Source organism: Macrotis lagotis, chromosome X (genome assembly GCF_037893015.1).
Source record: "Macrotis lagotis isolate mMagLag1 chromosome X, bilby.v1.9.chrom.fasta, whole genome shotgun sequence".
NCBI classification, from domain to species: Eukaryota; Metazoa; Chordata; class Mammalia; order Peramelemorphia; family Peramelidae; genus Macrotis; species Macrotis lagotis.
Genome location: NC_133666.1, coordinates 81,885,708 through 81,910,904, shown reverse-complemented (window position 1 = coordinate 81,910,904; position 25,197 = coordinate 81,885,708). Strand labels below are relative to the sequence as shown.

Below are 25,197 nucleotides of genomic sequence, written 5' to 3'. Positions count from 1 at the left end.
CTCCCTGCCACAGTCGCTGGTTGCTGCAGACGGTCCTTGGGAGCAGCTGAGGCTGGGCGAAAGCAGGGCGGGCACCCGGAGGTAAGGCGTGGCGCCTGGCATTGCCCAGCCTAGGGCATCCCCGGCTCTCTCCCCTCCTGAGCAAAGCGCTGCGACATCCCCACTCCACAAATGCAACTGGGCTAGAACCCAGAAGGCTGGCCATGGATGGGAGCCCTGGCATGGGGGAATCCTGGCATGGGGGAGCCCTCGGAGGGAGCAGGCTGGGCCCAGAAAGAGACTTGGACCCTGAAAGCCTGGCATCAGCTGGAAGAGGCACTGGGCAAGGGGAACCTTGCTGGGCCCTGGAAGCAGGTGGAACCCAACCAGTTGGGGATGGAGCAGTGATGGGGCAGGGGACGGGCAGTCAGGTAGGGGGGGACTGGGGATGAAACGGTGACCGGAGGGGAGATTGGGGAATGGAGTAGTGATGGGGGAACACTGGAGATGAAGCAGGGTTGGGGGGAGATTGGGGATGCAGCAGAGATGGGGGGAGCTAGGGGACTAGGCTGTGCAGGAGAAAACTGGGGTTACCCTTAGCTCATCCCTGAACCTGTATCTCTGTGTGAGCCGGCTGCTGGAGGGGAGGGGGGCAGGGGTCAATGTCTGAGATCTGTGCTCAATTGTTTATAGGTGCAGGTATATATTTTGGGTGTTGTCTATACATATGCGCATGGAGTGTGTGTGCATCTGGGTGTAAGCCTCCAATTGTACCCTGCTGACGTGGCTCTGGTTGCGTATATGTATGTGTGTCTCATCCCCTCTATCTATCACTGAGTGATCGCCAGGTGTCTTGGTATGTGCAAGCGCACGCGTGTATGTGTATGTGTTTGTGTGTGTAGGGTGTGGCCCCTGGGTGTGGCTTGATCCATCCTGGGAGGAACACCCTGACCGATAGGTCCCTTGCCCTGTCCCCCAACTCCTCCCCCCATCTCCCCAGCAGAGGTTTCCCCCTTCGCCCCTCCACCTCTCCACCTCTCCCCCATGCCTCAAGAGGGGATTCCAGCTGGGGGCTGGAACCTTCCGGCAGGTGAGAGGCCTTTCTGATTATGTGGGAAGGTAAGGGGACACTACCCACTCCCAGCCACAAGGACCCTCCCATCTCACTCCTCTCTAGCCCTTCCACTCAGCCTCCAAACCACAGAATGAAGAGGGGGCAGAGATGGGTGTCATTCTGAGGCTTTAGGGATGGGTTGAGAGGGAGGGACAAGGGCGGGGTGAGGGGGGTCTGCAAAGAGGATCATGTGTCTGAGGCGGAAGGCAAATCCCTTCTCTTTCCATCCCCCAAGAATGATGATGATGATTTTTTTTTTTTTGTCTGTTAGGCAGTCTGACCATCAGGGTGGAGGGGCTTCCTGTCTTGTGTCTATCAACCAGTGTGCCAGCCTCCCCCTACCCCTCCTCCTCTGCCTCCCTCCTTCTATTCCTCCTTCTCATCCTCCACTGCCACTGGGTGTGTCTGTTTCTCCATATCTCCCTCCCTCACCCCTTCATTCTCAATCCTTGCCCCCTCTTCTTGCCTCCATCATTCTAATTCTCTTTCCCTCCTCCCTCCCTCTCCTTACTGTTTCTTTCCATCTCTCTGCCTCTCACTAACTCTGTCTCATTGGGCCCCCACCCCACCCCCACCACTTACCCAACAGGTTTAATTACATCAAGGATGTCAAGTGACTTGAGAGATTGGGGGAAGTCAGGGAGTGATGGAAGCATCTGTCCAAATTGTGTCTTTCACCTGCTAAGATGAAGGATCTCTGCTCATCCTATGGGAAGGAGGCATCCAACTGCCCTCAGGGGCCCCAGTTTCCTCTCAGGTCTCCCTAGAACACAGAGAAAGGAGGTTTCTTTGTGTACTCTGGTAGAAGTGGACAATGCGGATCATAGGAACAACTCCCCACTCCCTCCAAGGACATCCTTGATCATTCTTTCTCCATGAAGCCTCCCTGTTAGCTCCCTCCTCTTCCCCACACCTCCCATGCTCTCTTCATGTTGCCCTCACTATACTCATTGAAGATGCCTTTGGGTGAGGCCTGACTCCCTAGCCCTGGGGGATTCCAGACTCACCCCCCCCACTCCTTTTCTCCCCAATATAGCACAGCCCAAGAGCTTGGATATAATAAAACTATAAGCAACAGTTACAACTGTTTTTCCTGCCTAGTTCCTAGGGTTTTGGCCACCATCCACTATAGAAATCACAGGGATCACAGGGCAGGTCCCAAGAAATATCCCAAGTCTGGCCTGTACCTTAGGAGGAAGCCCTTTAGCATATACTCTGCCTGAAATTCTTCAGTAATGGGCAGCTCACTACCTCCCTAGGCAGCCCACTGAGCCATTTCTATGGCACTGGAAGGTTTGGTTAAGACGTATTTCCTGAGCTCATCTGTATTCTCCCTCTCTGAAATGCCCTGGATTGGTCCCAGATCTTTCCTTTGAGACCCTAGTCTCACTCAAAGCCCTTCCCACAACTCAGCACGTCCTTCTGCGGCTTTTCTAAGTGAACCATTCCTGTTTAATCACCTTTGCTTTCCTTGAATGGGGTGTCTGTGTGTGTGTGTGTGTGTGTGGCGGGGGGGATGCTCCAGTGTCCTCCTCATCCTGCTTGGTCATCCTCCTCTGTTTCATCTCCATGTCTTCAATGTCCCCTCTAAACTCAAGTCCCCAGGACTGAACACAGTCCTTTGGGGAGGGGATTGTCTAGCTAAAACTGAAGGCAGTGGAGCCATAACCTCCCTTGGCAAAGAACAATCACATTCTAAGTGTCTCTGCCCAAACGTATGAGTTTTTCGTGGTGGGATTTTGGGCAGCATTGCAGACAGGGGCTTGGTGAACATAGCACTGTCTTGGTCACTTATTGACTGATTGACTTCTGGAAAGCCTTTTCCCTTCCCTGGACTCCAGATTTCTCAGCTGTCAAATGGGGAATGAGTGTCTGGGTCTGTCAGCCTTGGGGAGGCTAGGAGCTGAACAGTGGATTAGGGGGAGGGTGGGAGGCCTCTGCTGATCAAGCTGATCAAAAATGTGTGGATAGCCCCCAAGGGACCTGTTTTCACATTGGAATATGACCAATAGGGAAAGCAGCTTCTCAAGCTTGAAAGCCCAGAGGACAGGCTGAGGATGCTGGTGGTTTTTGATTCTGGGAACCCCCAACCTTCTTAAGCCTACAGATCTGAGTGGAATGACTAGGGGAAGGGGGTGTTATGGCTGGCTCTAATGTAGATCTGTCCTCAGTACAGGGGGATTCAGCTCAGGGTGTGGGGCCTGTTCATCTGGATGCATTTCTAAGAGGCCGGCACATAGTTAGGGGTGTGTATGGCTTTGTGTGTATGTGTGTGTGTACCTACATATCAATTTACCTTTCTGGGATTGGGGGGAGAGAATTAGGATTGGGCAGTTTCAGGAAAAGATAAGGTTTCCCAGTCAAGTTTTTTTTTTTTTTTTAAGTTTTTGCAAGGCAATGGGGGTTAAGTGGCTTGCCCAAGGCCACACAGCTAGGTCATTATTAAGTGTCTGAGACCAGATTTGAACTCAGGTACTCCTGACTCCAGGGCTGGTATTCTATCTACTGCGCCACCTAGCTGCCCCCTCTGTGCCACCTAGCCTCCCCCTACTGCGCCACCTAGCTGCCCCCTCCCAGTCATGTTTTGACTGCCATCCAGATACTAGCCCTTCTCTGAATCTTCTCTTCTGAGATTGGCTGTTACATGATCCTCCTTCCTGGGATCCAACCTCTTAGAGACTCCACAAACATGACGAATTTCAGATCTCATCCTCTGACTACCTTGTCTTATCCTTTAGGGAACAGACTTGGGAAAATTAACTTAGCATTCAGGACTGGAGGGATGGGGGAAGCAAAGACTATTCCTGTCCTCCTACAGGCCTCTGACATTATCACCACCACCATTTTCAGAGGTTGCTGACATAAGCATGGGTCCACTTGCCCTCCTGCTGCTTCACCCTCGGGGCCAAAGCTTCCAAAGAAGGGATTTAGGAAGCTAGATCAAGGAACTGAAGAGGCACCATGGGAGATGGAGGCAAAGGCCAAGTTGATCTGCCATCTGCCACTGTCAGGCTAGCAGACACCTTTCTCTCTCCTTCCCCTTCTCATTTCCTACCCCTCTTATTCCCTCCTTCACCTTGTCTTTCCCCCTCTCTCCTCTTTTCCTCTTCCCTTTCTGTGCTCCCATTTCCAGAGGCTCTTCCTCTTCTCTACTTCTCTCCCTCACCCTCCCTTCTCCTCTCTATCCTCCCTTTGCTTATGTGTCCCCTCTGTCATTCCTTTTTCTCTTTCATCTTCTTTCTCCCATCCCTCTCTTACCCTCTATTTCTCATCTCCCTTCCCTTCTCAGCTCCTCTTCTCTTTCTCTCCTCTTCCATTCTCCCAGTCCTTAGCTCTCCTCTGTTCTCTCTCTCCCTCTTTCCTTCAACTTCTTCCTTTTGGGTCCCAGAGAGTACCACTTGAACTGGGATCTTAATGGTTAGTAGATTTATACCCTAGACATACCCTACCTTCCTACCCATCTCCAAAAGATAATGTGTGGGAATAGGGAGATAGAAGCAACCTTCTCACTTCCTCTCTACCTTATACCCCCCATATAATTTGTTTCTTCTCCAAGTGTGGCTGCTAGGATTGCACTGCTGTATGGACAGATATCAGAGATTCTGAGGCCTGAGGCCTGGAACCAAGACAGAAATGGGGTAGTATTGGACTGAAAGAGGGGAGAGGTCTGGACAAGACCATTCTTGCCTGTCAATAACTCCTTCCAAGGTTGGGGCAAGAAGCTAAGTGGTATTCCACCTCTCACCAGACCTGGGATTATTCTCTTGGTTGGTTCTGAAATAAGTTTATTCGCTCCCTAGGTCCCCTTCTCCTCCCATCTATGACCTATGAACTTCTTGTCTGCCACTCCCTCTTTTCCCAAATTCAGTTTCCATCTTTCCCCTAGGATCCTAGCATCTAAGGTGCTTTGGGATCCTCGCTGTGAGAAGAAAGAAACCTCAGGAAGTAAGGGAGGCTGTCTGGCAGAGACAACAGGCGCCCAATTAACTATAGTACTGATAACAAGCTAATGATAATAATTAGCTGTCTCCCACCAAGACAGCAGGCTCCTGTTGGCACCCTTCTGCTTGGGGAGGGGGAATCTCGGATGGGGATTGGGGGTGAAGTGGTGGCACCTAGGTAAGTCAGCTGGGGGACTGGAAGGGAAGGCAAGGCAAGGGGCCCGGTTGTCAAGGCACCTTGATCCTTGGCACACTCTGATGCCATATGCTCTGCCCTCCACCTAACTAGGGCTGCCAAGGACCCAGGAACTCTTTCTGTCCTAGCCCTGCTGCCTGATCTCCCAGATGGTTTGGCACTAGGGGAAGGGGAATAGGGCTGCCTCAATCTTGCCACTATGGCACTTTTCATGGTAGAATCTGGCAGAAATTCTAATTTCTGCAAATTTTGTTGTGGATGTGGCAGAGGGAATGCTGCCTTATTTTTTCTGCCTGTGTATTTAGATATGCTTAAATCTCTCTCCTAATGGGTGTATGTGTCTGTGACAGTCTGGGAATCCTGGTGAATTGGTCATGATGGGCCTAAAGACTAAGGGCCGCTGTGATCTAGCTCATATTGTGGGCTTACCTGTGGTCTCAGTCTGAGTAATTCAAGAGTTTTGAACCTGAGGGTGAGGGGTGAGGAGAAGGGATGGATTTGGGCCAGACTTCTGAGAGTTGTCTGGCACTCTGGGGAGTCAGGTAGTTCCCATCCTGCTATCAGGTCTACCCCACCTATGATAGCTGCATGAATGTATGTACCTTTATCTGAGTCATCCATGTATATGTATATGTCTTCATATATATCTTTGTGTGAGCCTAGAGCAGAGAGGCAGCTCAGTGCTTAGGGCCAGACCAGTGAGTAGGGATAGGGCTGGGGGTTTCTGTTGGCCTCCCCACCCCACCCCACCCCATTCATCTCCCCTCTCCTTGCTCCCTGGATCAGCATGTAGCCCTCTTTCTCCAGTGGAGGCGAGTAGCATCCAGAGAGGGGGGATGGGGATAAGGCAACCTTTGACCCCTCTGACCCTCTGCTCTCACCCCTTAGGAATCTGAGGCCAGGGTAGACAAGAGGATCCTTTGTTGGGGCATCCCCTCACTTCCTCCCTCTCTTTCCTCTCTCCTTGGGGTGACCTGGGGAGGGGAGAGAGAAAGAGCTTGAGCTAGTTAACCCTTTAGATGCCGGAAACCCTAGGAATGCCCATGTTAAATTACGTATATTGATATTCATTGCCTAATGAACCCGTTGGTAAAGAAAGCTCAGGGTCTGTCCTCTCAGCACTCCCTCCCACCCTCTCCCTCTGCCCATTTGGCTCTCCCTTACTTCCCTTCCCATCTGTCAGTACCTGTAAATCTGTCTTTCATTAGGCACATGTGCTAGGGGTCTCACCTTCTCTGTGGCATTCTCTGTATCTCTGTCTGCCTTTGCTTCTCTCTTCTTCCTTCTGGTCTGTCTTTGTCTTTATCTTTCTCTGTCCATTAGCCTTCCTCCCTGGCTCTGTCTTTTCTTTGTCTCTCTGCTTTGGCCAGTCTCTATAACCTGATGTCATTATCTCTGTCTGTTGCTGTCTCTGATTTTATTCAACCCTATAGCCACCTATCTCTGCTGACTGGCTGTCTCTCCTGGGGATTCCCAGGCTTGCTCCTTTCTTTGCTTTCCCTGCCCTACCCCCTTACAGACTTGGTAGTTCTCAGCTCTGCCTGCCCTGTACAATCACCCTTTCTCCCTCTCTGCCCACCTAGCCTGACCCCTGGGGGGGTGTCTTCCCTCTGTTGTTGGTCTTTGTAAATGGGAAAGCAGGGCTTGAGGGGAAGAGAGGATTGGGGTAAAGGAAGATAACTGTGCCTGGCTATCTTTCAGCTCTTCTGGGTTGTAGTCCTGTATGATTTGGGTGGGATTTATTAAAAGTTTGAGGCCTAAGGCCTATCTCGAAGGTCACTGGTGGGATTCAAGTGTCTTGGCAGGGACAGGCGTTTTGGGGTGAAAGGAAGAATCAGACCGGGCTTCAGGATAGAGGATACAAGAGAGCTAGTATGTGGGTGGGAGAGGAAGGAAAGGATTTCTTGAGAGAGTGGGAGATTAATAACTGTCTCTGAAATTGGGTCCCTAAGAGAAAGAGGGAAGAGTTGATGATTTGATGCAGAGAAATGGGGAAGGGAAGGGGGAGAGGGAGAGAGATGGGGAGAGAGAGCAAGACAGAGTGAGTGAGAGAGAGAGAGAGAGAGAGAGAGAGAGAAAACAGTCTATGATTTCAAATATAGTCAAGAACTTGAAGCAAGAAAGTTGCTTAAATCACAAGGAAAATATGAGAAAGTCCAGAAAGTCACAAGGATGGGAGTTAGGAAAAGAATTGGGAAGAGACATGACCCCACCCTGGGGGAGCCCCCAGCCTGTGGGGGAGATGTGGTCCCCACCCTTGGGGAGCCCCCAGTTTGAGGGGGAGACACAGCCTCCAGCCTGTGGGGGAAATGTGGTCCCCACCCTTGGGGAGCCCCCAGTTTGAGGGGAGAGTGTTCTCCACCTTGGGAATCCCCCGCTCTGAGGGGGCACCCTAGTTTGAGGGGGAGACATGGACTCTAACTTCAGGGAGCTGCTATTTTGAGGATACCCAGCCAAGGGGAGATAGTCCCACCATTGAGGGGTCCCTGGTCCGAGGGGAAGACATGGCCCCAAGCTCAGGAAGACTCCAAGTTCAGTTGGAGCTCCTCAGGTGATGCTCATTCTGAAGGGAGAAATTATCTAGATGAAGATGAAACCATCCCTCCCCTCACTGACCTCCTTCCTTCTTTCTCACAGGTTGTAGGGTGCACACACACACACACACACACACACACCCCTTAGAAATTTGCCTGGCTTTATATAAATTTGCTTGATATCTGTTTAACAAATCAGTCATTTCTCCCTGGGGGTGGGGTGGGTGGTGGTAATATTCTTCATGGCCTTGTTTAACCCTCCCTGAAACATTCCCCACCCACCTCACTCACCCCCACTGCCAGTGTGTCTTTAGACTCCATGGCCATCCTGCTCCGCCCCCCTGCACCAACACCTCAGCCCAGAATGGGAACAAAGCCTCTTAGCTGTCAAGTTGATATACTTCCATGACCCAAAATAATACTAGTCTGGATGGGGGAGGGAAGGGAATCTTGGCTCCCTTTCTCCTAGTCCCCCAAGTTTCTCATGGCATTGTCTGATCTCCCCCACCCTACCCCTCTTTCTACCTGTTAAAGGGTTTCACTGGGGCCTTCAATTCATTTTTCATCACAGGGGATGTTGAGAAGGTGTCAGCCACAATAGAGGATGAGGAATCCCCTGGCTTCTAGCTGGGGTCCTTGCCTCCTAGAGGAAACGGCTCAGCCTGCCTTTCTATTTCCTAACAAACTTTAAAGGGTTAACCTCTGGGTTTCCTTTTCCTCATCTCTACCCCCCCCCCCCCAAATCAGGACCACTTTAAGGAGAATGGTCCATTACAGGTGAGCTGTTGTCATGGAGACGACAGCATCAGCACCATCAGCAGTGGAGCCTGGAGATAGGTGAGAAAAGGGGCTTCTCCCTCTTCTCTTCTCTTCTCCCTCCCTCCCTTCTTCCTCTAATAAGAGGGACCCAAGGGAACAGGGAGGGCAGAGGTTTGAAGTCAGATGAGGGTCAGTGTGAGGCAGAGCAGGAGGAGGAAATGGCACAAAGGACAGAAGGCCGGGCTGAGTGCGAATTGACCAGGGATGGGGAGGAGAGGAGAAAGAGCTCCAGATGCCTTTTAGAGGGAATGGGGAAAGGCCAGGACAGGTTGGAGGCGCCCTCCCCCCAGCTTCTGGGCCTGGGGTCAAGGTCAACCGGCGGGGTGAGACCCACCCACGCAGAGTTCTCCCAAGGCAGCTCCCAGGGAGGGCCCTTTAAGGATCCCGGGTTCCCCGCCCCAGCCCACGGGCCCCCTGTTGAGCTACCTCCTCCTTTCGGAATTATTTAAATAAGAGGGAAAGCGCTTGGAGCTCAGCTCTCCTCCGAGCTCTGGGAGCTCTGTCGTCATGGAAACAAGCCAGCCGAAGACTGGGGGGAGTCTGTCTTAAAGGGATATGATAAGTAAGCGCCCCCAGCAGACACACCCCGAAACACATACTCACGCACCCAAAGCCACACCCCTCACCATACTATATCCACACACATCCCTACACACACGCACACACGCACACACACACATACACACTCGAACTAGAAGCACCCAAACGGGCTAGGAGGCTCCCCCAGAGGTAACACCCCCCTAGAAACACATACAAGCCCCCTCCTCCCCATGTGAAATTCCTTCCCAGTCCCCACTAGAAGGAGAGGGAGGGGCTGGATGGACTTTTCCCGTTTGTGTGTATGTGTATGTGTGTGTGTGTGTGTGTATCTTGCGAGTTGTTGGGGGGGGGGAACCGAACTCTTTCCCCTGAGGCCTGAAGGAGAAGGAATTGGCGCCCCCTTAGCTTTCCTGCAGCCCTGGGAGTACCATATCACCCAGGATGTTGTGAGCCCGTCAAAGGTCCTTTTCCCTCCCCCTTCCTCCCGCCCCGGGTCCTCTTTTGGCCAGAGAAAGGAGGGCTAATCTGGCCTCTTCCCCAAAGGCCTGAAATGGAAGGGTCCTTAGGATCCTGAGGGGCCAAGCCCCACATTTGCTGGGGAGGCAGTAAATAGAACAGCTCTGATCTGGCTCCCAAACCGAAGCTATTTGGAACACCTGCTGGATTGTCTCAGCTCCTCCATTTGCCTGCTAACAGCCTCAGGGCCTTCAGCTGGAGCTGTGAGCCCTACCCGAAGGGGAACCGCCTGTAGGGCTGTGACCCCCACCTTCTCTCCTTCCCTAGAGAGGGATGCCCTTTGACAACTCTTGTCAAATGCTTCATTAATCCTGGAGGTTGCCAGAGAGGAGGAGGAAAGGGGTGGTTTTCTTGTCTAGACCTAGGAGGGAGATGGGGAAGGGGAGGCCCAGTTCCCTAAAAATCTTCTCCTGCATGGCCTGGCATGTCAGGGTCTGACTCTTGGCTTGTGGTTGTCATACTTACATACACACAGGTATGAGACAATAGACATGTCTAGTGAGACATGTCTATTGTATAGAAATTAGGGCTCAAAGTGCCCTTAGAAGCCATCTAGTCCAACCTTCCCCCCCCCCATTTTACAGATGAGGAAGCTGAGGCTCAGAGAAGGGAAGTGACTTACCCAAGATCACCAGGTGAGTTAGTGGTAAATCTGGGACTAGAGCCCAGGACTTCTGCCCCCCAGGCCAGGGGGCTGTTGATTTTATCAACCATATTGCACACTTCCAGCATGACTATACCAGGATAATCTGATACATAAAAATACATACATAAGCTACAACACCTAACAGGCATACCTGCAGAGACTATGCCCTGACTTCATGTCATAGGACCACATTGAATATACAGAGGCCCTGCACACATTCATAATCACAGGCTCCTAAGCTCTTTAGGGAGAGACTATCACTCAGGGGCCTTCAATCTCCTTCTTAGCCTTGAGCTCAAATTGTTTATTAATTTATTTGGAGTCACATGCTCTATCTGATTGCTTCTTTCTCTCCACCCCAATTATCTGTCCCCTCAGGACTGGGACTGGGAAGGGGACCAAGGCCTGGAAGGAGCTAAACCCTGCCCCAAAACAACAAGAACAACACAAGGCCTCGCACACACCACACACTATCATCCATCCTGGTGCCACAAAGTTGTCTCTATTTCTCCCTGTGTCTCTAGTCTTACTATAACTTTTTACTCTTTTTCACCTTTTTTTCCCTCAAGTTTCTCTCTCTCTGTGTCTGTCTCTATCTCTCTTCTTCCTTCTGTCTCCATCTCTTTTTTATTCTGTCTCTTTATTTGCCACTTTCTCTATATCTCCTTCCTCCTTTGGTCTTTTTCGTCTCCCTCTTTCTTTCTCTTCCTGTCTTCTTCCCCAGTCCTTACTCTTAGAGATCCCTTCTTTCCCATTTCACTAACCTGAGTCCCAACATCATTACACACACGCTTCTAGAGACATGCACATACACATGGCTCATTCACTGGCTTCTCCCTCCTCCCTTCCCCCTGCCCTGGCACACCCACTGTGAACACAAGGACGAAGCAAAGGCACTAGCATAGAGATATTCACACAGACAGGCAGACACAGCAATACACAGGTAGACCCACTTATTCACAAACATACAATCTCTGCCCCAAGATTCCTTTATCCTCCTCAAGTCCCTCAGTTTCTCCTCAGTGTTTCCTACTGTCTCTGACCCCTTTGCACTTTGCTTGTCTTCCCTTCTATTCCCTTTCTGTCCTATGATATTGATTTCTCTGTCTCCGTGTAAAATATGGTTGATATTTCAGTCTCTCTCATTTTTCACTTCCACCTGCCTTCCCATCTTTGATGTCTCTGCTTCTGTTTGTCTTTGTATATCTTTGTGGTCAAGACTCCCTCCCTGGCTCTGTCTTTCTTTATCCCTTTTTTCCCTATCCCCTCCAAAGTCAATTTCTCTCCTCTTTTTCTCTCCTTCCTTGATTCACCCCCCCCCATTTCAAGGTCTCTCCCTCTTCTTTCCTTTACTCCTTTCCCTGTCCTTGGGTCTCTCCATTCTCAATAAAATGGCCGAGATCCATCTGTTCACCAGCTTGTATGGAGCCCCCTCCTCTTCCCTCTCTCCCTCCCTCCCCCTCCCCCTTCCCCCTCCCCTATGAGGGGGATAGGGGTGAATGGGTGGGAGCCTGCTGAGTTGACAACCTCAACCCTTTGCTCCATAATTGCCTGATGAATAGTGAAAAATTGGAGGTAGCAGCAGCAGGAGGAAGTGAAGAGGGGAGGGGATAACCTCCCCCCACCCCCAGCTGTCAGGGGGCCTCCCAACATTCTGGCTTCAAGTGTTCTGGGACTGGAACACCAAGCTGGGTGGTACATGCCAGGAGAGAAATCTGCAGTGGGCAATTGGGAGGGGTGGATTAGGGAGAACAGAGGACTGCTCAGGAGGGTCTAGGGGTGAGAAGGTTAGAGGTACTATATTTCTCTGCATATTTCATTTCATTTCTCCCCATTCAGCTCAAAGGGGGCAGTAAACAGCCTTGGTGTTGGAGGCTGCAGGGACTGAGGGGGGGGGGGGAGAAACAGGACAAAGCTGAGGGCATACTTTATATGAACAAATGAAGTAACCTCCTTTCCTGGCTTTGCTCCTTTCTTTGGTCTCTCAGGGAGTCAGGGGTGGGGCTGGGGGGAGGAGGAGGAGGAGAAAAAAAAAGAGAAGGGGGGAGATTCATTCAAGGCTTTCTCCTTTTCCCCTCCTAAGATACTTGGCATTACCAGGGCTAGTGTTTGATTTCCTCCTCTGATCCCAGTCTCCTTCAGGACACCCACAGAGCCTTGAAGTCCATTGCCCCCTGTGGCTGCCTTCAGTCCTGAAATAGGCAGCTTGCTGGGGGAGAGGGGAGGGGGCTGGCTGGAATGACCCCACCTTAGACTCTGGGCAAGGTCAGTCAGTGTCTCTGCCTTTGTTTGATGGGGATGGAGGATGGGTCTAATTGGGTCTCCCTCCCCCTTACCCTTCAGCCATCCCATCTCTACATCCTCTGTGTCCAATCCCTGCCATTCTGCATTGACTTCATGATCCAGGCTCATCCATACTATGATTGCTTTTCTCTCCTCTAGCTTAGGCCTCATCACCTCTGTGGAGGTTCCCCTGTCTATCTTCACTTGGGAACTCCCTCCCCAAAGGCAGGGCTTGAGTCTCTTCCTTCCAGTCTCCCTCTCTCCCCCACTGTAGCTAGGAGATGGGAGAACTCACTGCAGATCATGAATGAATCTGTGATCCTGCCTTCCAGGCTTCTCCAAGTAGAGGAAAGTCCATCAATCAATCAGCTGAGATTTATTGATTCCCTGCCTGTCCCTGTTCTTCTTCCCTTCCCACATCCTTGTACCTCATAAAAGGATTGGGGTTTGGATCCTGGCTCTGCTACTCAATACCTGTGTGACCTTGACAAGTCCATTCCCCTCTCTGGGCCTTAGTGTCCTCTTATGTTAAATCAGATGACCTCTAAGATCTCTTCTTGTTCTAGCAGTCTATGATCCATGACCCCTTTCAATTGGTCAGGAGCCAATTTCCTCTTTTGGCTGTTGGCAGAGAAGAGAAGCTTCAATCCCTTTGATGTAAGCTGTCCCTTCATATCCTCAGAGACTTAGGCAGAGAAAATGGTATCACATTACTATAGCTCCCTTGCAGGTTTTTTCCCCTCCCCCTCACACTGGGGACTCCCCATGGACTGAGAAGTGATTTTGTGTACAGAAGGGATTTGGGTGATATGGTAGCATAACATGAGTTCATGACCCTCTGACTTTTCTCTGGTGCTTGGGGGGTGGGGATGTTCCCTGGGCAGGTTCACCCCTGAGTGGGGAGCTGAAGACCCTGCTCTTTGCTCTCTGAATGAAGGGGTGAACTTTAAGCAGGAAGACTGGGGCTGGGACTGCATCCAGACCTCACTGATTCTCTTGCTTCTAAGAGATCTACCCCAATCCTGGGTCCTGGCATCTCTGAGGAAGGAGGTGGGAGCACCTGCCTGGTGAGGTCAGCGCTCAGGCACTTGGAGGACTCTTGCTGTTGTGATGGGAACTGAGGAAAGCTGGTCTGGTTGCTTGTGGCCATCCCCTCTCCCCTCCCTTTCTTCTGCTGATCTACCCTCTCCCCACCTCCCATCTCTGCTTCCTGCAGATGAATGGCACTCAGGAGTAAGGTTGCCTTGAAAACCACAACAATAAGGCTTCAAGGCAGGAATATTTCCTGCCCATGGACATCTATCTATCTATATATATTTATATATATTTTCACACCTCCCCTTGCTCTCCTCCCTACTCCTCTCCTCCCCCATTCACACAAACACACATGGATGCAGTGCACCTGCTCACATAGGCACACAGATATACATAGAGAAACACAACATGGACTTGCACACCTGTTCACAGACACCTGCTTGTGCACATACAGCCATAGCCCTTTCCATCCTGTTCCCCCCCCATTCCCTCCCCCAGTCAAGCACATACAAGCCTGTGGAGTGGGAGGGGGAGGTGCACTGGGGACAACAAGTGATGAGGGGGGAGCATGGGGGGAGGCAGAGGAGGGGAGAAGAAATAAATAAGGAAGGGGGAGGGGAAAGGGAAGATGGAGAATCAGTGAATGGGGTACAGGGGTGCAGGCCAGAGGCTGCTTCTCTGACTCCCAGATTCCTCCCTCCTCTAGGGGAGGGGTTGGGGGGCGGGACCAGGAGCCCTGGCTCACACAAGATATTTGTCACTAATGGTCCATTTTCTCCTTTCTCCTGGTGTCCCCCTGCTTCCCCCCTTCCCCTATCTCCTCTCCCCAGATCTGATCAGCACCTTTAGCACAGCTACCCCCTTTCCCCTCCCCCCCTTTCCTTTCCTTCCCTTCCTCCCCCCAGAGGGAGGGCAGGAGCTGTGCAGGAGCCTGAGTGGAGCTGCCTGCCCTTAGCCTGGCCTGTGCTGTCCAGCCTGGCCTGGCCCTGGGTGTGGCTGTAGAACCAGGAACATGGCTGGTGTCCTGAGATATTTGTGGACACTCCTGTGGAGCCTCGGCCTGTGCATCCAGATTCCGAGAGAATGTGAGTAGCAAGGGTGAAAGGGAGTTGGGGTTCCTCCCTAGGCCTGCTGCTTCTCTTTGCTCCCAAGCCCCAATCCTCTCAGCCTTTCCATCCTGGCCCCTGTCATTCCTCTTCCATCTGTCTCTCCTCCTCATCCTCTTTCCTCCTTGGTCCTCTGGCCTCTCCTCTCCCTTCCTCCCCTTTATTCGGACTGACTTCTTCTTCACCTCACCCCCCCCCCTTCTTCTTTAAGTAAAAAGGGGGCAGGACAGAATAGAGCTAACAGACTGCAGTGGGTGAGGTGGCATGCTTTTAGCACCAGGGACAGCAGAAAGAAGATTAAAGTAGTTTATTGTAGTTCTTGCAGGACGCTGGACAGCAGCCCCGAGAGATCCATTTACCTCAGCAGCCAAGGGGTAAGGGGGGCGCTCTTCCTTCTGCAGGATGCTGAGGCCAGTGGATATTGGTGCACTATCTCCCCTCCTCCATCTTTTTTCTGTCCTGCTTCTATCTCCACCCAGTTGAGTTTCTCCCTTCAGTCAGCAATAACATCGAATAGAAAGTAGGTCAGAAGAGTTGGATTGGGTTTTGGTCCTAGCTCTGCCAGGGCCTTAACTATGTGATCTTAGGTAAATAGGATCCAGCTTTCAGTTTCTCCATCTGTAAAATGGGAAGTCTAGCCAGTCACAGAAATAGGGATGATTCAGTGAGATCATAGATAGAAAAGGCCACCTTTAAAATAAAAGGCACTGGACCAACACGAGGCATTATTATGAATTATTATTATTGCACTTTGTTATTATCTATGAAGGGAAACAGAGAATCTAGGAACTTGTGTGGATGCATCTGTGTGTCAATACTACTATATAAAAAGTGTGATGTGAATGCATGAAATTGTGACTGTGATGAATGTAAGTGTGGATGTTTGGGAATGTGTGAGAGATAGTAGATGTGAATCTATGCTTATAGAAGTGTGTGACTGTGTGTTTCACTGGGGAGATTAGTTGTGTTGTGTTTGTGTGGATTGCCCAGACTCACATAGATGTGTTCAGAATGCTCTTCTAGCATTTCTACCCTACCTTAGGTGATGTATTTGTGTTTCATCAAATGAGCTGCATGGGATTATGTGGGGAGAGGGAAAATTGATGGAGAGACTGAGAAGTCAGGTAATTGGGTAATGATGACTGGGACTGGGATGGGGGAAAGTGAAGAGAAAATCCGGAAATCTAAAGATTAGACATATTTGGGCTGGGAGGGGCACATATGTATTTACATAGATATTCACTTACTCTCAGAAACTTAGATGTGAAGGCCAGTGTTACTATAGTGAACCAAGGCCTGACCTGGGCATTAAGAGATCTAGGTTCCAATCTCACCTCAGACTTGCACTTTATGACCTTGGGTCAGTCACTTCCCTCCTCTGGCATTCAGTTTCCTCATATATAAAATGAGGCGGGTTGGATTTAAGGTCCTTTCTAGATCCATTCAAGTACAGTAGAGTACTTGAGTAGAGTACTGGGACATATATAAAAACATAGGTAAATAAGGAAATATAAATACAAACTTACATAGGAATGTTTGCATATCTATTCAGGTCTTCAGATGCAGACACACCTCAGATATATAGAGAGACATTCAGATACACAGAGGTGCACACCCAACACAAATATGCTTCCTTTTTCCTCTCTCTTGGTTCCAGCTGTCTCCCATGCCTAAGCCAGGCACTGGGACACCCGAGTCCCTCTCCTGGTTCTACCACTGATTGTGGATGAAAGAATCCCATCTGGGTCTCAGTCTGAGCTCTCACCCAAAGGCTCAGCATCTATGTGAGATTTAAGCCCTAGACCAGGACTCAGGCTGGCTTTCTAAGCATATAGCTCTGATTGAAAGGGAGGTATAGAGTAGAAAGGACCAGGAGAATGGAGGGCAAAGTTTTCCTTACAAAAAAGAAGTATTGAGGAGAAAATTCAAGAGGAAGATGAGACTCTCCTCTTCCCATTCAAAGCTCCACTGGGAGTTTGGGGGACTTTTCCTCTTCCTCTCATCTCTCTTTCTTTACCCTCTTCCAGCCCTCTGCTTCTAACCAACCGTTCCACTTTCTTTGTGATTCCTTTCATTGATTCTCTTGCCTTGTTTCCCATTTCCCCCATCCATTTTCCACTTCACTCTGTTTTCTGGTCTGATAAAGCTTTCCTAGAGGATGTGAAATTTAAGCTGGGCTCCAAGGATGAGTTGAGTTCAGCTAGGGAGAGGAGAAGGAAATATTCCTCTCTTTCCCCCTCCCTTCCCCCCCTTTCCCCACAATCTGCTGCCTAATTGCTTCTTCAGCCCTCCCCCCTCTGGTAATTGAAGACAAGGAGCCAACCCACTGTGGTGCTAATTGGATTAAGAAGGATGCGCCTAAGGGGGAGGGAGCAGAGCTTCATTATCCTTTCCCCCCAAACAACTGGGTGGGGATGGGTGAGTGGGTGGGTGGTGGGGATGTCTTGGTCTGTCTTTCTCTCTGTCATTCCTTTGGTCCCTCCTCTTGCCAAGCCCTCTTCCATCTCTTTCTTCCTGCACATCTCCCTCTGTTTTTTTTCCTCCTGTTTTATTTCTCCTCCTTCTCTCCTTTCTCCATTGTTTCTTTAGTCTCTTTCTGCCATAATCCTCTCCCTTTTTCCTTTTCCATGTCGTTTTCTGTCATTTCTCCCCCCTTTATTTTTCCTTTTCCATGTCTCTTCCTATCTTTCTTTGTCTTCTCTTCCCCGTTTCCTTTCTCTTCTCCATCATTTCTTTGGTCTTTCTCTCTGCCCTGTCCTCTCCTTACTTTCTTTTTCACCATCTCACTTTTCCTGCTCTTTTTCTCTCTGCCTTTCCTCCCCCCTCCTTTCCCCCCCTCCTGCTTTGCCTTTGTATCTCCTCTATGAGCTCATAGCTCCCACAATCTTTACTGTCAAAAAGTCCTCCAGAGCTCCCAGAGGTTATAACTGCATCCCCTGACACTGGGGGCTCCCTATAGGGCTATGTAATTTCTTTGTGTTCTAAAATGTCTCAGTGGGATTCCACATACACAGACAGAGTTCTTGGATATATTCAGACATATGTCTGTGTCTGTGTGTGTGTGTGTATGTGTGTATGAGTGTATGTTTTATGGGATGGGTGAGTGTATTATTGAATTTAGCTCTACAAAGGAGGAAACAGGTTTCAGGCTAACACATATGCTCTGCCATATCTTTCTACACCATGTCTCTACCTCTAAGAGATTGATCCCTCTTCATGTTTCACCTCTGCCTCTCTAGTCTTCTCACACTCCTTCATATTCCAACAGGCTTCTATACAAGTGTCCCCATTCCCACTCCTTCCTAGTGGTGATATTCTCTCTCCTCATACTAACCATATCTAATCTTGTGTCTCCTGCTGTCTTTCTTGCTTCGGGGATCTCATAGACCACAAACACAGTAAGTATCTATTTAGGGGTCAGGGGTAATATAGAGGATTCCTTCACTGCCATATTGCTAGTACTTACTCCCTTTTATCACCCTTTTCTCCTATAGGCCCTTAGATACTCCTTTCAAGTAGGTGTGACATTTATTAAGTATCACAACTGTGCTGGGTATTGGGGATACAAGAGACAAAACAAGACATTTATATATGTGGGGAATAAATAGCAGATAGGGAGGGAAGGCATAAGCAGCTGGAGAATCAGGAAAGAATTGAGGAGGGAAAGCTAGTTCAAAGGTGTGGAGATGGGAGATGGGAGATGGAATATCCTGTATGAAGAACATGAAGAAGACCAGTTTGGTTGGATTGTAAAGTGTTGGAGGGAAAGTAATCTAGAATGAAGCTAGAAAGATAAGTTAAGGCCAGGGGAGGAAGGGGTTGAAGAATCAAATACAGGAGTTTAGATTTTAGCCTAGAAAACAGTGGAGAGTCACTAGTTTGCCAAACAGAGGACCAGAACAATGCATCATGAAGCCACAGGGTCTGTGTGTTCCCTGACTTCCCCATCCCAGGCACACACACACTTCCTTATTTGCTGCTCATAAAATACAAGTTTAAATAGAGCTCTCGTATAAGTTCACAGGTATGACTCACTTGTACAGGCACAAACACACAAACTACTACCTTTAACTCCAAGGGAGAGAAGAATAATGGAAGTATAGGAGGGGACCTGGAACTTTGGAGGGGGGATCTGGGGGGTTGGGGGTATATAAATGGTACCATCTCAAGACTGTCCTTGCTCTGACTCTCCTACCCCCATTTCTCCCCATTTTTCCTGACAGTGATGCAGCCCCCTAATATCATAGAGCAGTCTCCAGAGAGGCTGGTTGTCTTCCCTACTGATGAGATCAGCCTTAAGTGTGAGGCCAGTGGCAAACCTGAAGTCGAGTGAGTAATTACAGACCCAATCTGAACCCTGGACCTCTCTGACCTTAGACTTCTCAAGTCCCCTCCCTGATCTATGACCCCCATTGCTCTTGGACTTCTCTGACCCCTGACCTCTGACCCCAACTCCTCTGGTTTCCCTTCCTTCATCTTGACCCTTGAGCCCTCTACCCCCACCACCTTCTACATCTTGAGGATTCCTCTCCCTTCCCCTTTGAATCCCTTTATGTTATCTCTACCCTCTCAGCACCTTTCAGTCTTGTCTCATGCTTCTCCCATTCTCCTGGGTCTAGGTTCCGCTGGACTAAGGAAAACATCCACTTCTCTCCTGAGAAGGAGCCTGGTGTGATCACACACATGAACTCTGGCTCCTTCACTATCACTGGCAACAACAGCAACTTTGCTCAGAGATACCAGGGCACCTACCGCTGCTTCGCCAGCAACAGACTAGGCACAGCTATGTCCCATGAGATCCAGCTTGTGGCTGAGGGTGAGGGCACCGAAAAGCTTGGGGGCAGGTGGAGGATCCTGGGGTCTGCAACAGATACTTTTCCCTGAGACTTCAGGCATGGGCAGTGGGGGTCTAGGACTGAATCTATAACAAGCCTTTGTTTTCTTCCCTTCAGGCCCCTTTGTCTCTCACCAACTGTGCTGCTCACTTGCACTCACTCTCTCTCTCTCTCTCTCTCTCTCTCTCTCTCTCTCTCTCTCCTTGTTCCTTGTTTTCTCTCATTTGCCCCCTCCTCCGACCCTACCCCTCTGCCACCCCTCCCCCCTATCAAACCACCTCCCCCCCATCCCTCTCCCTCTCTCCTGGGCTTTTCCTTTTTTTCTCCATCCTCCCTCAGCTCCATACTTCCCTGGAGCCCTGGCCCCCTTTGGTTGCCATGGCAACAGTTGCCATGGTTTCTGTGTCAGACTGATGTAAAAGAGTCTTGCCATTCCCTGCAGGTCTCCTCTTGAACTGCCAGTGGCTCTAGCCCCCACCCACAACTTGTAGCTGAAAAGAAAGGGGAATGAGGCTTGGTGGGGAAAGGTTGGTGGGCCAGGAGATTGATGTAGGCTGGAACTGGACAGATTACTCACAGCTTCAGGAGCCTGGCAGAGTCCAAGGAGCAGTAAAAGCAACTTCTCCCATCCCAGAACCCTGGTCCTGACCCATAGATCTGCCCAGTGAACTCTGTCTTTGCTGGGCTCCTTCCACTGCCCACCCAGACTTCACTTTCCCACCCCCTTCAGCTGGGCTTTCTTTCTCTGCCACCTCCCAGGCGCCCCCAAGTGGCCCAAGGAGAAGGTACAGCCATTCGAAGTGGAGGAAGGTCAGTCAGTGATCCTACCCTGCAACCCCCCCTCCAGCGCTGTGCGGCCCCGAATCTACTGGATGAACAGCAGTGAGTGGGTGCTCCCTTGTGGAGGGCAGGGTGGCCTTTCTCTTGCCTGGAATCAGGAGGATGGACAAGATGATGGGGTGGAGGGAAGAGGCCTTCAGTGGGGTCAGGAGCTAATCCATCCTGAGAAGTGTCTTATTCTTGCTCTGACTCTTCCCTGCCCAGGGATCTTCCACATCACCCAGGATGAGCGGGTGACCATGGGCCAAAATGGAAACCTTTACTTTGCCAATGTGCTCACCAGTGACAGCCACTCGGACTACATCTGCCATGCCCACTTTCTGGGGGCCCGAACCATCATGCAGAAGGAGCCCATTGACCTCAGGGTCAAACCCAGTGAGTCTCCAAAAGTGTTTGTGTGTGTGTGTGTGTGTGTGTGTGTGTGTGTGTGTGTATGTGCGTGTGCACGCGCTGGGGAGGGGGGAATCACTGAACCCCACCCACCCCAATTGTGAAGGCAATGAATCTTCAGTATCTTCCCTACTCCAGGACCCAACAAAGTCATCTTCCTTGGACCCACCTTCTCTTCACTTTCAGTCTGTAAGCACCTACTTTTAATTAGGATTAGAGATTCCTAAATCTAGAACTGGAAGGAACTTCATCTAATCCAGCCTCCTCATTTTACAGATAAGGAAACTGAGGTCCAGGAAGGGGAATTGATTTGCCAAAAGTCATACAGGTAGTAAGTAAGAATCAGGTTAGACTTGAACCTATGTCTTCATGGGAGTGACATTTTAGGAAAAATACTGGATAAATTAAAAAACATCCCTAGTAGAGCTACCAGGATGGTGAAGGACCTTGAAGCCATTCATATGAACATCAACTGGGGAAACTTTAGATGTTTCAACTGGAGAAGACAAGATTGAGTGACTGGGTATGAGAGTTCCTTCAAATCAGGAGCTGGCTAAAATCAAAAAAGCCTCCCTGGGGAGGTTAAGAGCACCTACCCATTGGAGGTCTTCAAGCAAATTGTTGAAGGGACTTTTTTTTTCATCTATGGAACTGAGGTTCCTTTCAGCTCAGTGGGTCTGTAACTTGATGATTCTGTGATCTTGCCTCATTTTGTCATTCAATGCTCTCCAAGTCTGTTTTCAGTCTTATCCTTCCTTTTTATGTACCTTCTCTTCTAGCTAGCTCTCTTCACTCTCAGTTTCACAGCCCAGGCTTCTAAACTTCTCCACTTTGGTTTAGACCATCCCCCCCCCCCCCAAGCACTCTTCATTCTTCTCCACCTATTCCACATCTTTAGGTCCTCACCTAGACCTCAGCTCCCTCAGGAAGTCTCTTCTACCTTCCCAGTGTCTTTTGTTTGGGTCACCTGGGGCCTGCCAGCCCTTCCAGTACCCCCACTGTTTGTTTAGCAGAAGCTTGTTCTCTGTTTCCTATGGGTGAGATCTGTCAAGTCCCAAGACTTGCCTACATCTTATCCTTTTTTAAAAATCCTCCTTAGCACCTACAACTGAGCAGAAAGTAGGTGACCAGGAAGTACTTTGTCAAACAAAAAGGTGAATGAATGACTTTGGCCTGAGAATATTGGCTATTGGTATCAATTGAAGCTTACTGCCTCAAGTAGATTTGGAGGAAGACCTCAGTTCAAATTCTCCTTCTGAAATTTCTTGGCTGTGTGCTCCTGGGCAAGTCACTTCCCTTTCTTGGACCTCATATTTTTCTTCTGTAAAATGAGGGGGTCAGACTTAAGACCTCTAAAGTCCTGTATACTGCAAAATCTATGAGTCTTATGATCTGTTCCATGAGGGATTGATTGAACTGTATTCACATGTCCCTCTCTGAGAATCCCTATTTCCTAACACTATGGGTTTGGCAAGGTAATTAAACTTAGGGCTTGGGAGAAGTCCACCACTCGATATCAGACTGACCATTCATTCCATCTTGCCCCTTCCAGCTAACAATATGATTCACCGACCACCACGCCTGCTCCTGCCTGAAGGTCTGACCAGTCGTCTGGTGGCTTTGCGGGGCCAGCCCCTGGTCTTAGAGTGTATAGCAGAGGGCTTGTGAGTTATGGGCTACCTGGGGGAAGGGCTGGGTCCTTCATGGAGTACCTAGAGCTTCTCAGACAATGGTGCCAACTTCTCTCACCACTGGGCACTGGTTGGATCTTTGACTTGCCTTCCCCCCATCCCCTTGGAGCCTTTCAATCCTATACCAGATTGAACTGGAGGTGGGAAGATGGAGAACTACAGAAATGGGATTGGGGTGGGGAGAGGATTGGTACCACTTTAGGGTCTGAAAGGGAAATTGGTGCCAACTATGGGGGAGGAGTGGGGGGTGGGAAGGGTGATTCATACCAACCCTTCCTCTTTGCCTGGGCAGCCCCACACCCACTATAAAGTGGTCATACCCAAGCAACCAGATGCAGGCAGGCCGAGTGACCTACCAGAACTTCAATAAGACACTGCGTCTGGTGAGGGTGGAGGAGGAGGACGATGGGGAATATCGCTGTTGGGCTGAGAACACCCTGGGGACTGCGCATCATGTCTACTATGTCACTGTTGAGGGTATAGCACCCCTCACCCTTCCCCTCACCCCCCCCAGCTAGCATCTCATGTTTGTTGTCCCTAGTATATGGCCCACTTGTGTCCATCTGATATATCCTATCCACCAAGACACAACTCAGATTCTCAAATTGACCTTACCTCTTCTACTGATCTAGACTATTCAGAGTGAGTAGCATCCTGGGTGGTCAGCTAAGAGCAAGGTCAATGATTTCACTTCTGCCCTGGTTTAGGTGTTGTATGTTTTATGCCAGCATGGAGCAGGAACTGGGAGGGTGGTAACATACTGTGTCAAGTCACTTAGTACCTACCCTTGCTCTCCTACCAGCTGCCCCCTACTGGTTGCAGGAGCCTGAAAGCCTGGTATTGGCACCAGGGGAGACTGCCCGACTCAACTGCCAAGTTCAGGGCAGGCCCCGCCCTATGGTCACTTGGAGGATAAATGGGGTCTCGCTGGAAAGTGAGCAGGGACTCTGAGGCTGGGATGGTGGGAAGGGCATGCTGAATGGGATGGGAATGGTGGGCTGGAAGCTTTGGGACAATGTTTCCCTGCCTCTAGATCTGACCAGGGATGACAAGCTCAGAGTCCAAGGAGGGGCACTGATCCTGAGCAATGTGCAGCCCAATGACACCATGGTGACTCAATGTGAGGCCAGAAATGAGCATGGACTCCTGCTTGCCAATGCCTACATTTTTGTTGTCCGTGAGTGCCTTTGCTGGCCCTTCCTATCACTCCTGTTACCACTCTACCCTATCCTTCCCCTAACACTGTCTCCCCCATTCCCACCTCCTCCTCTGTGATTCACTTGGTTCTCAATTCCACTTCCATTGCCATCTTCTCTTCTCCATCCCTGGAGCTCAACAAATGACCCAGATACTGGACCTGGCTCCATTATTTTAATTCTGGGCTAGGAGATGATGGTAGGTGGCACAGAGAGGAGGTAGGAAGAGGAAACAGAGTAGAGAGCCATATTCTAAGAGAGGAAGTTCATAATCTAGGCTTCCCAAATATGAGACTTGCAGGAAGACTTAGAAAGTTGACTAAATATGGAGAGAAGGAGAAAGGTCATTCTGGGGGGGAGGGGGACGGAATGCCATGTGAGCAAATGTGTATGGGGGTGGTGTAAGGAGATCAGACTGAGGAGAGGCAGAGAAAGGTCTTTAATGCTAGACCAAGGGTGAGCAATAGGGAATCTTTGAAGATTCATAGATCTGGAGCTAGAAGGGACTTAAGAAATCACTGAGTCTTGTTTCTTCTTGCGCCTTCCCCAGTTTACAAATAAGAAAACTACAGCCACTAAAAGCTAAGTGATGTGTGTGCTAGATCACAAGATTCCCTCTGCTCTCTCCATTCCATGATCCTTCAGTCCTAAAGTGACTCCAGGACCCCTGATCTGTCTCTGTCTCCTGTGTCTCTTCCCATCCCCAGAGCTGCCCACCAAGATCTTGACTTCAGATAATAAGACTTACCGGGAGGTTCAGGGTAGCACTGCCCACCTGCTATGTAATGCCTTTGGGGTGCCCATGCCCAACATACAGTGGTGAGTGTCCTTATTCTTCCTTTTTGGGATTTTCAAAGGGTAGGGCTCATGGAACTATAGAAGAATGCTAGTGACATAGTTCCAGTCCCCATTTGAAGACAAAAACACCGGCTCTGGGCAGAGAAGGCTGCCTTGTGTGAGCCCTAATGTGACATTTGAAGTGACTGGCTCAAAGTCATACAAGTCAGTAGCAGGATGCCCAGATATGAATGACCCATCAGAGTTCCTCTGATTGCTTAAGGTCATGAGAATGTATATTGTTATTCAGAGAGGAACCTTCATGAGGAGCTTGGACAAGGGACAAAGGTGTCCATTTTAATGGTACAGACTATTGAATGCCAAACAGGATGGTACATTGAGGGCTCTCAGCAATAAAAATGAGAGATTGAGATTCTTAAGCCTTTGTCTCCCCCCACCTAATCTCCTTCCATCCTCAGGCTAAACCGGGTTCAGACCACTGTCCTGCAGGATGAACGCTTTGTCCCCTATGCCAATGGGACTCTGGCCATTCGAGACCTTCAGACTAATGACACAGGATCCTATTATTGTCTGGCTGGCAATGACCAGAATAAGGTTTCTATCCAGGCTCATCTTCAGGTCAAAGGTCAGCATTCCTTTCCTGCCCATCTTCATGTTTCTGGGCTCCAATCCCTTCCATTTATGGCACAGTCTTTCCTGGTCCCCATCTCTATGATTAGAGCTACCCTTAAGGAGAGG

At 49.9% G+C, this 25,197-nt stretch overlaps 1 protein-coding gene across 2 annotated transcripts in view; it reads left to right on the top strand.

The window, feature by feature from the left end:
- L1CAM (L1 cell adhesion molecule) overlaps positions 1-25,197 on the top strand; it is a 63,523-nt gene continuing 38,326 nt past the window's right edge. For both annotated transcript variants that reach the window (XM_074200587.1, XM_074200586.1), the window contains exons 1-13: positions 1-81; positions 10,224-10,274; positions 14,434-14,688; positions 18,933-19,038; positions 19,329-19,525; positions 20,304-20,426; positions 20,589-20,759; positions 22,327-22,438; positions 22,758-22,942; positions 23,268-23,399; positions 23,499-23,642; positions 24,369-24,480; positions 24,918-25,084. In XM_074200587.1, the coding sequence (XP_074056688.1) occupies positions 14,616-14,688; positions 18,933-19,038; positions 19,329-19,525; positions 20,304-20,426; positions 20,589-20,759; positions 22,327-22,438; positions 22,758-22,942; positions 23,268-23,399; positions 23,499-23,642; positions 24,369-24,480; positions 24,918-25,084 (1,522 nt within the window). In that variant the 5' untranslated portion in view covers positions 1-81; positions 10,224-10,274; positions 14,434-14,615. The remainder of the gene's footprint in view (positions 82-10,223; positions 10,275-14,433; positions 14,689-18,932; positions 19,039-19,328; positions 19,526-20,303; positions 20,427-20,588; positions 20,760-22,326; positions 22,439-22,757; positions 22,943-23,267; positions 23,400-23,498; positions 23,643-24,368; positions 24,481-24,917; positions 25,085-25,197) is intronic.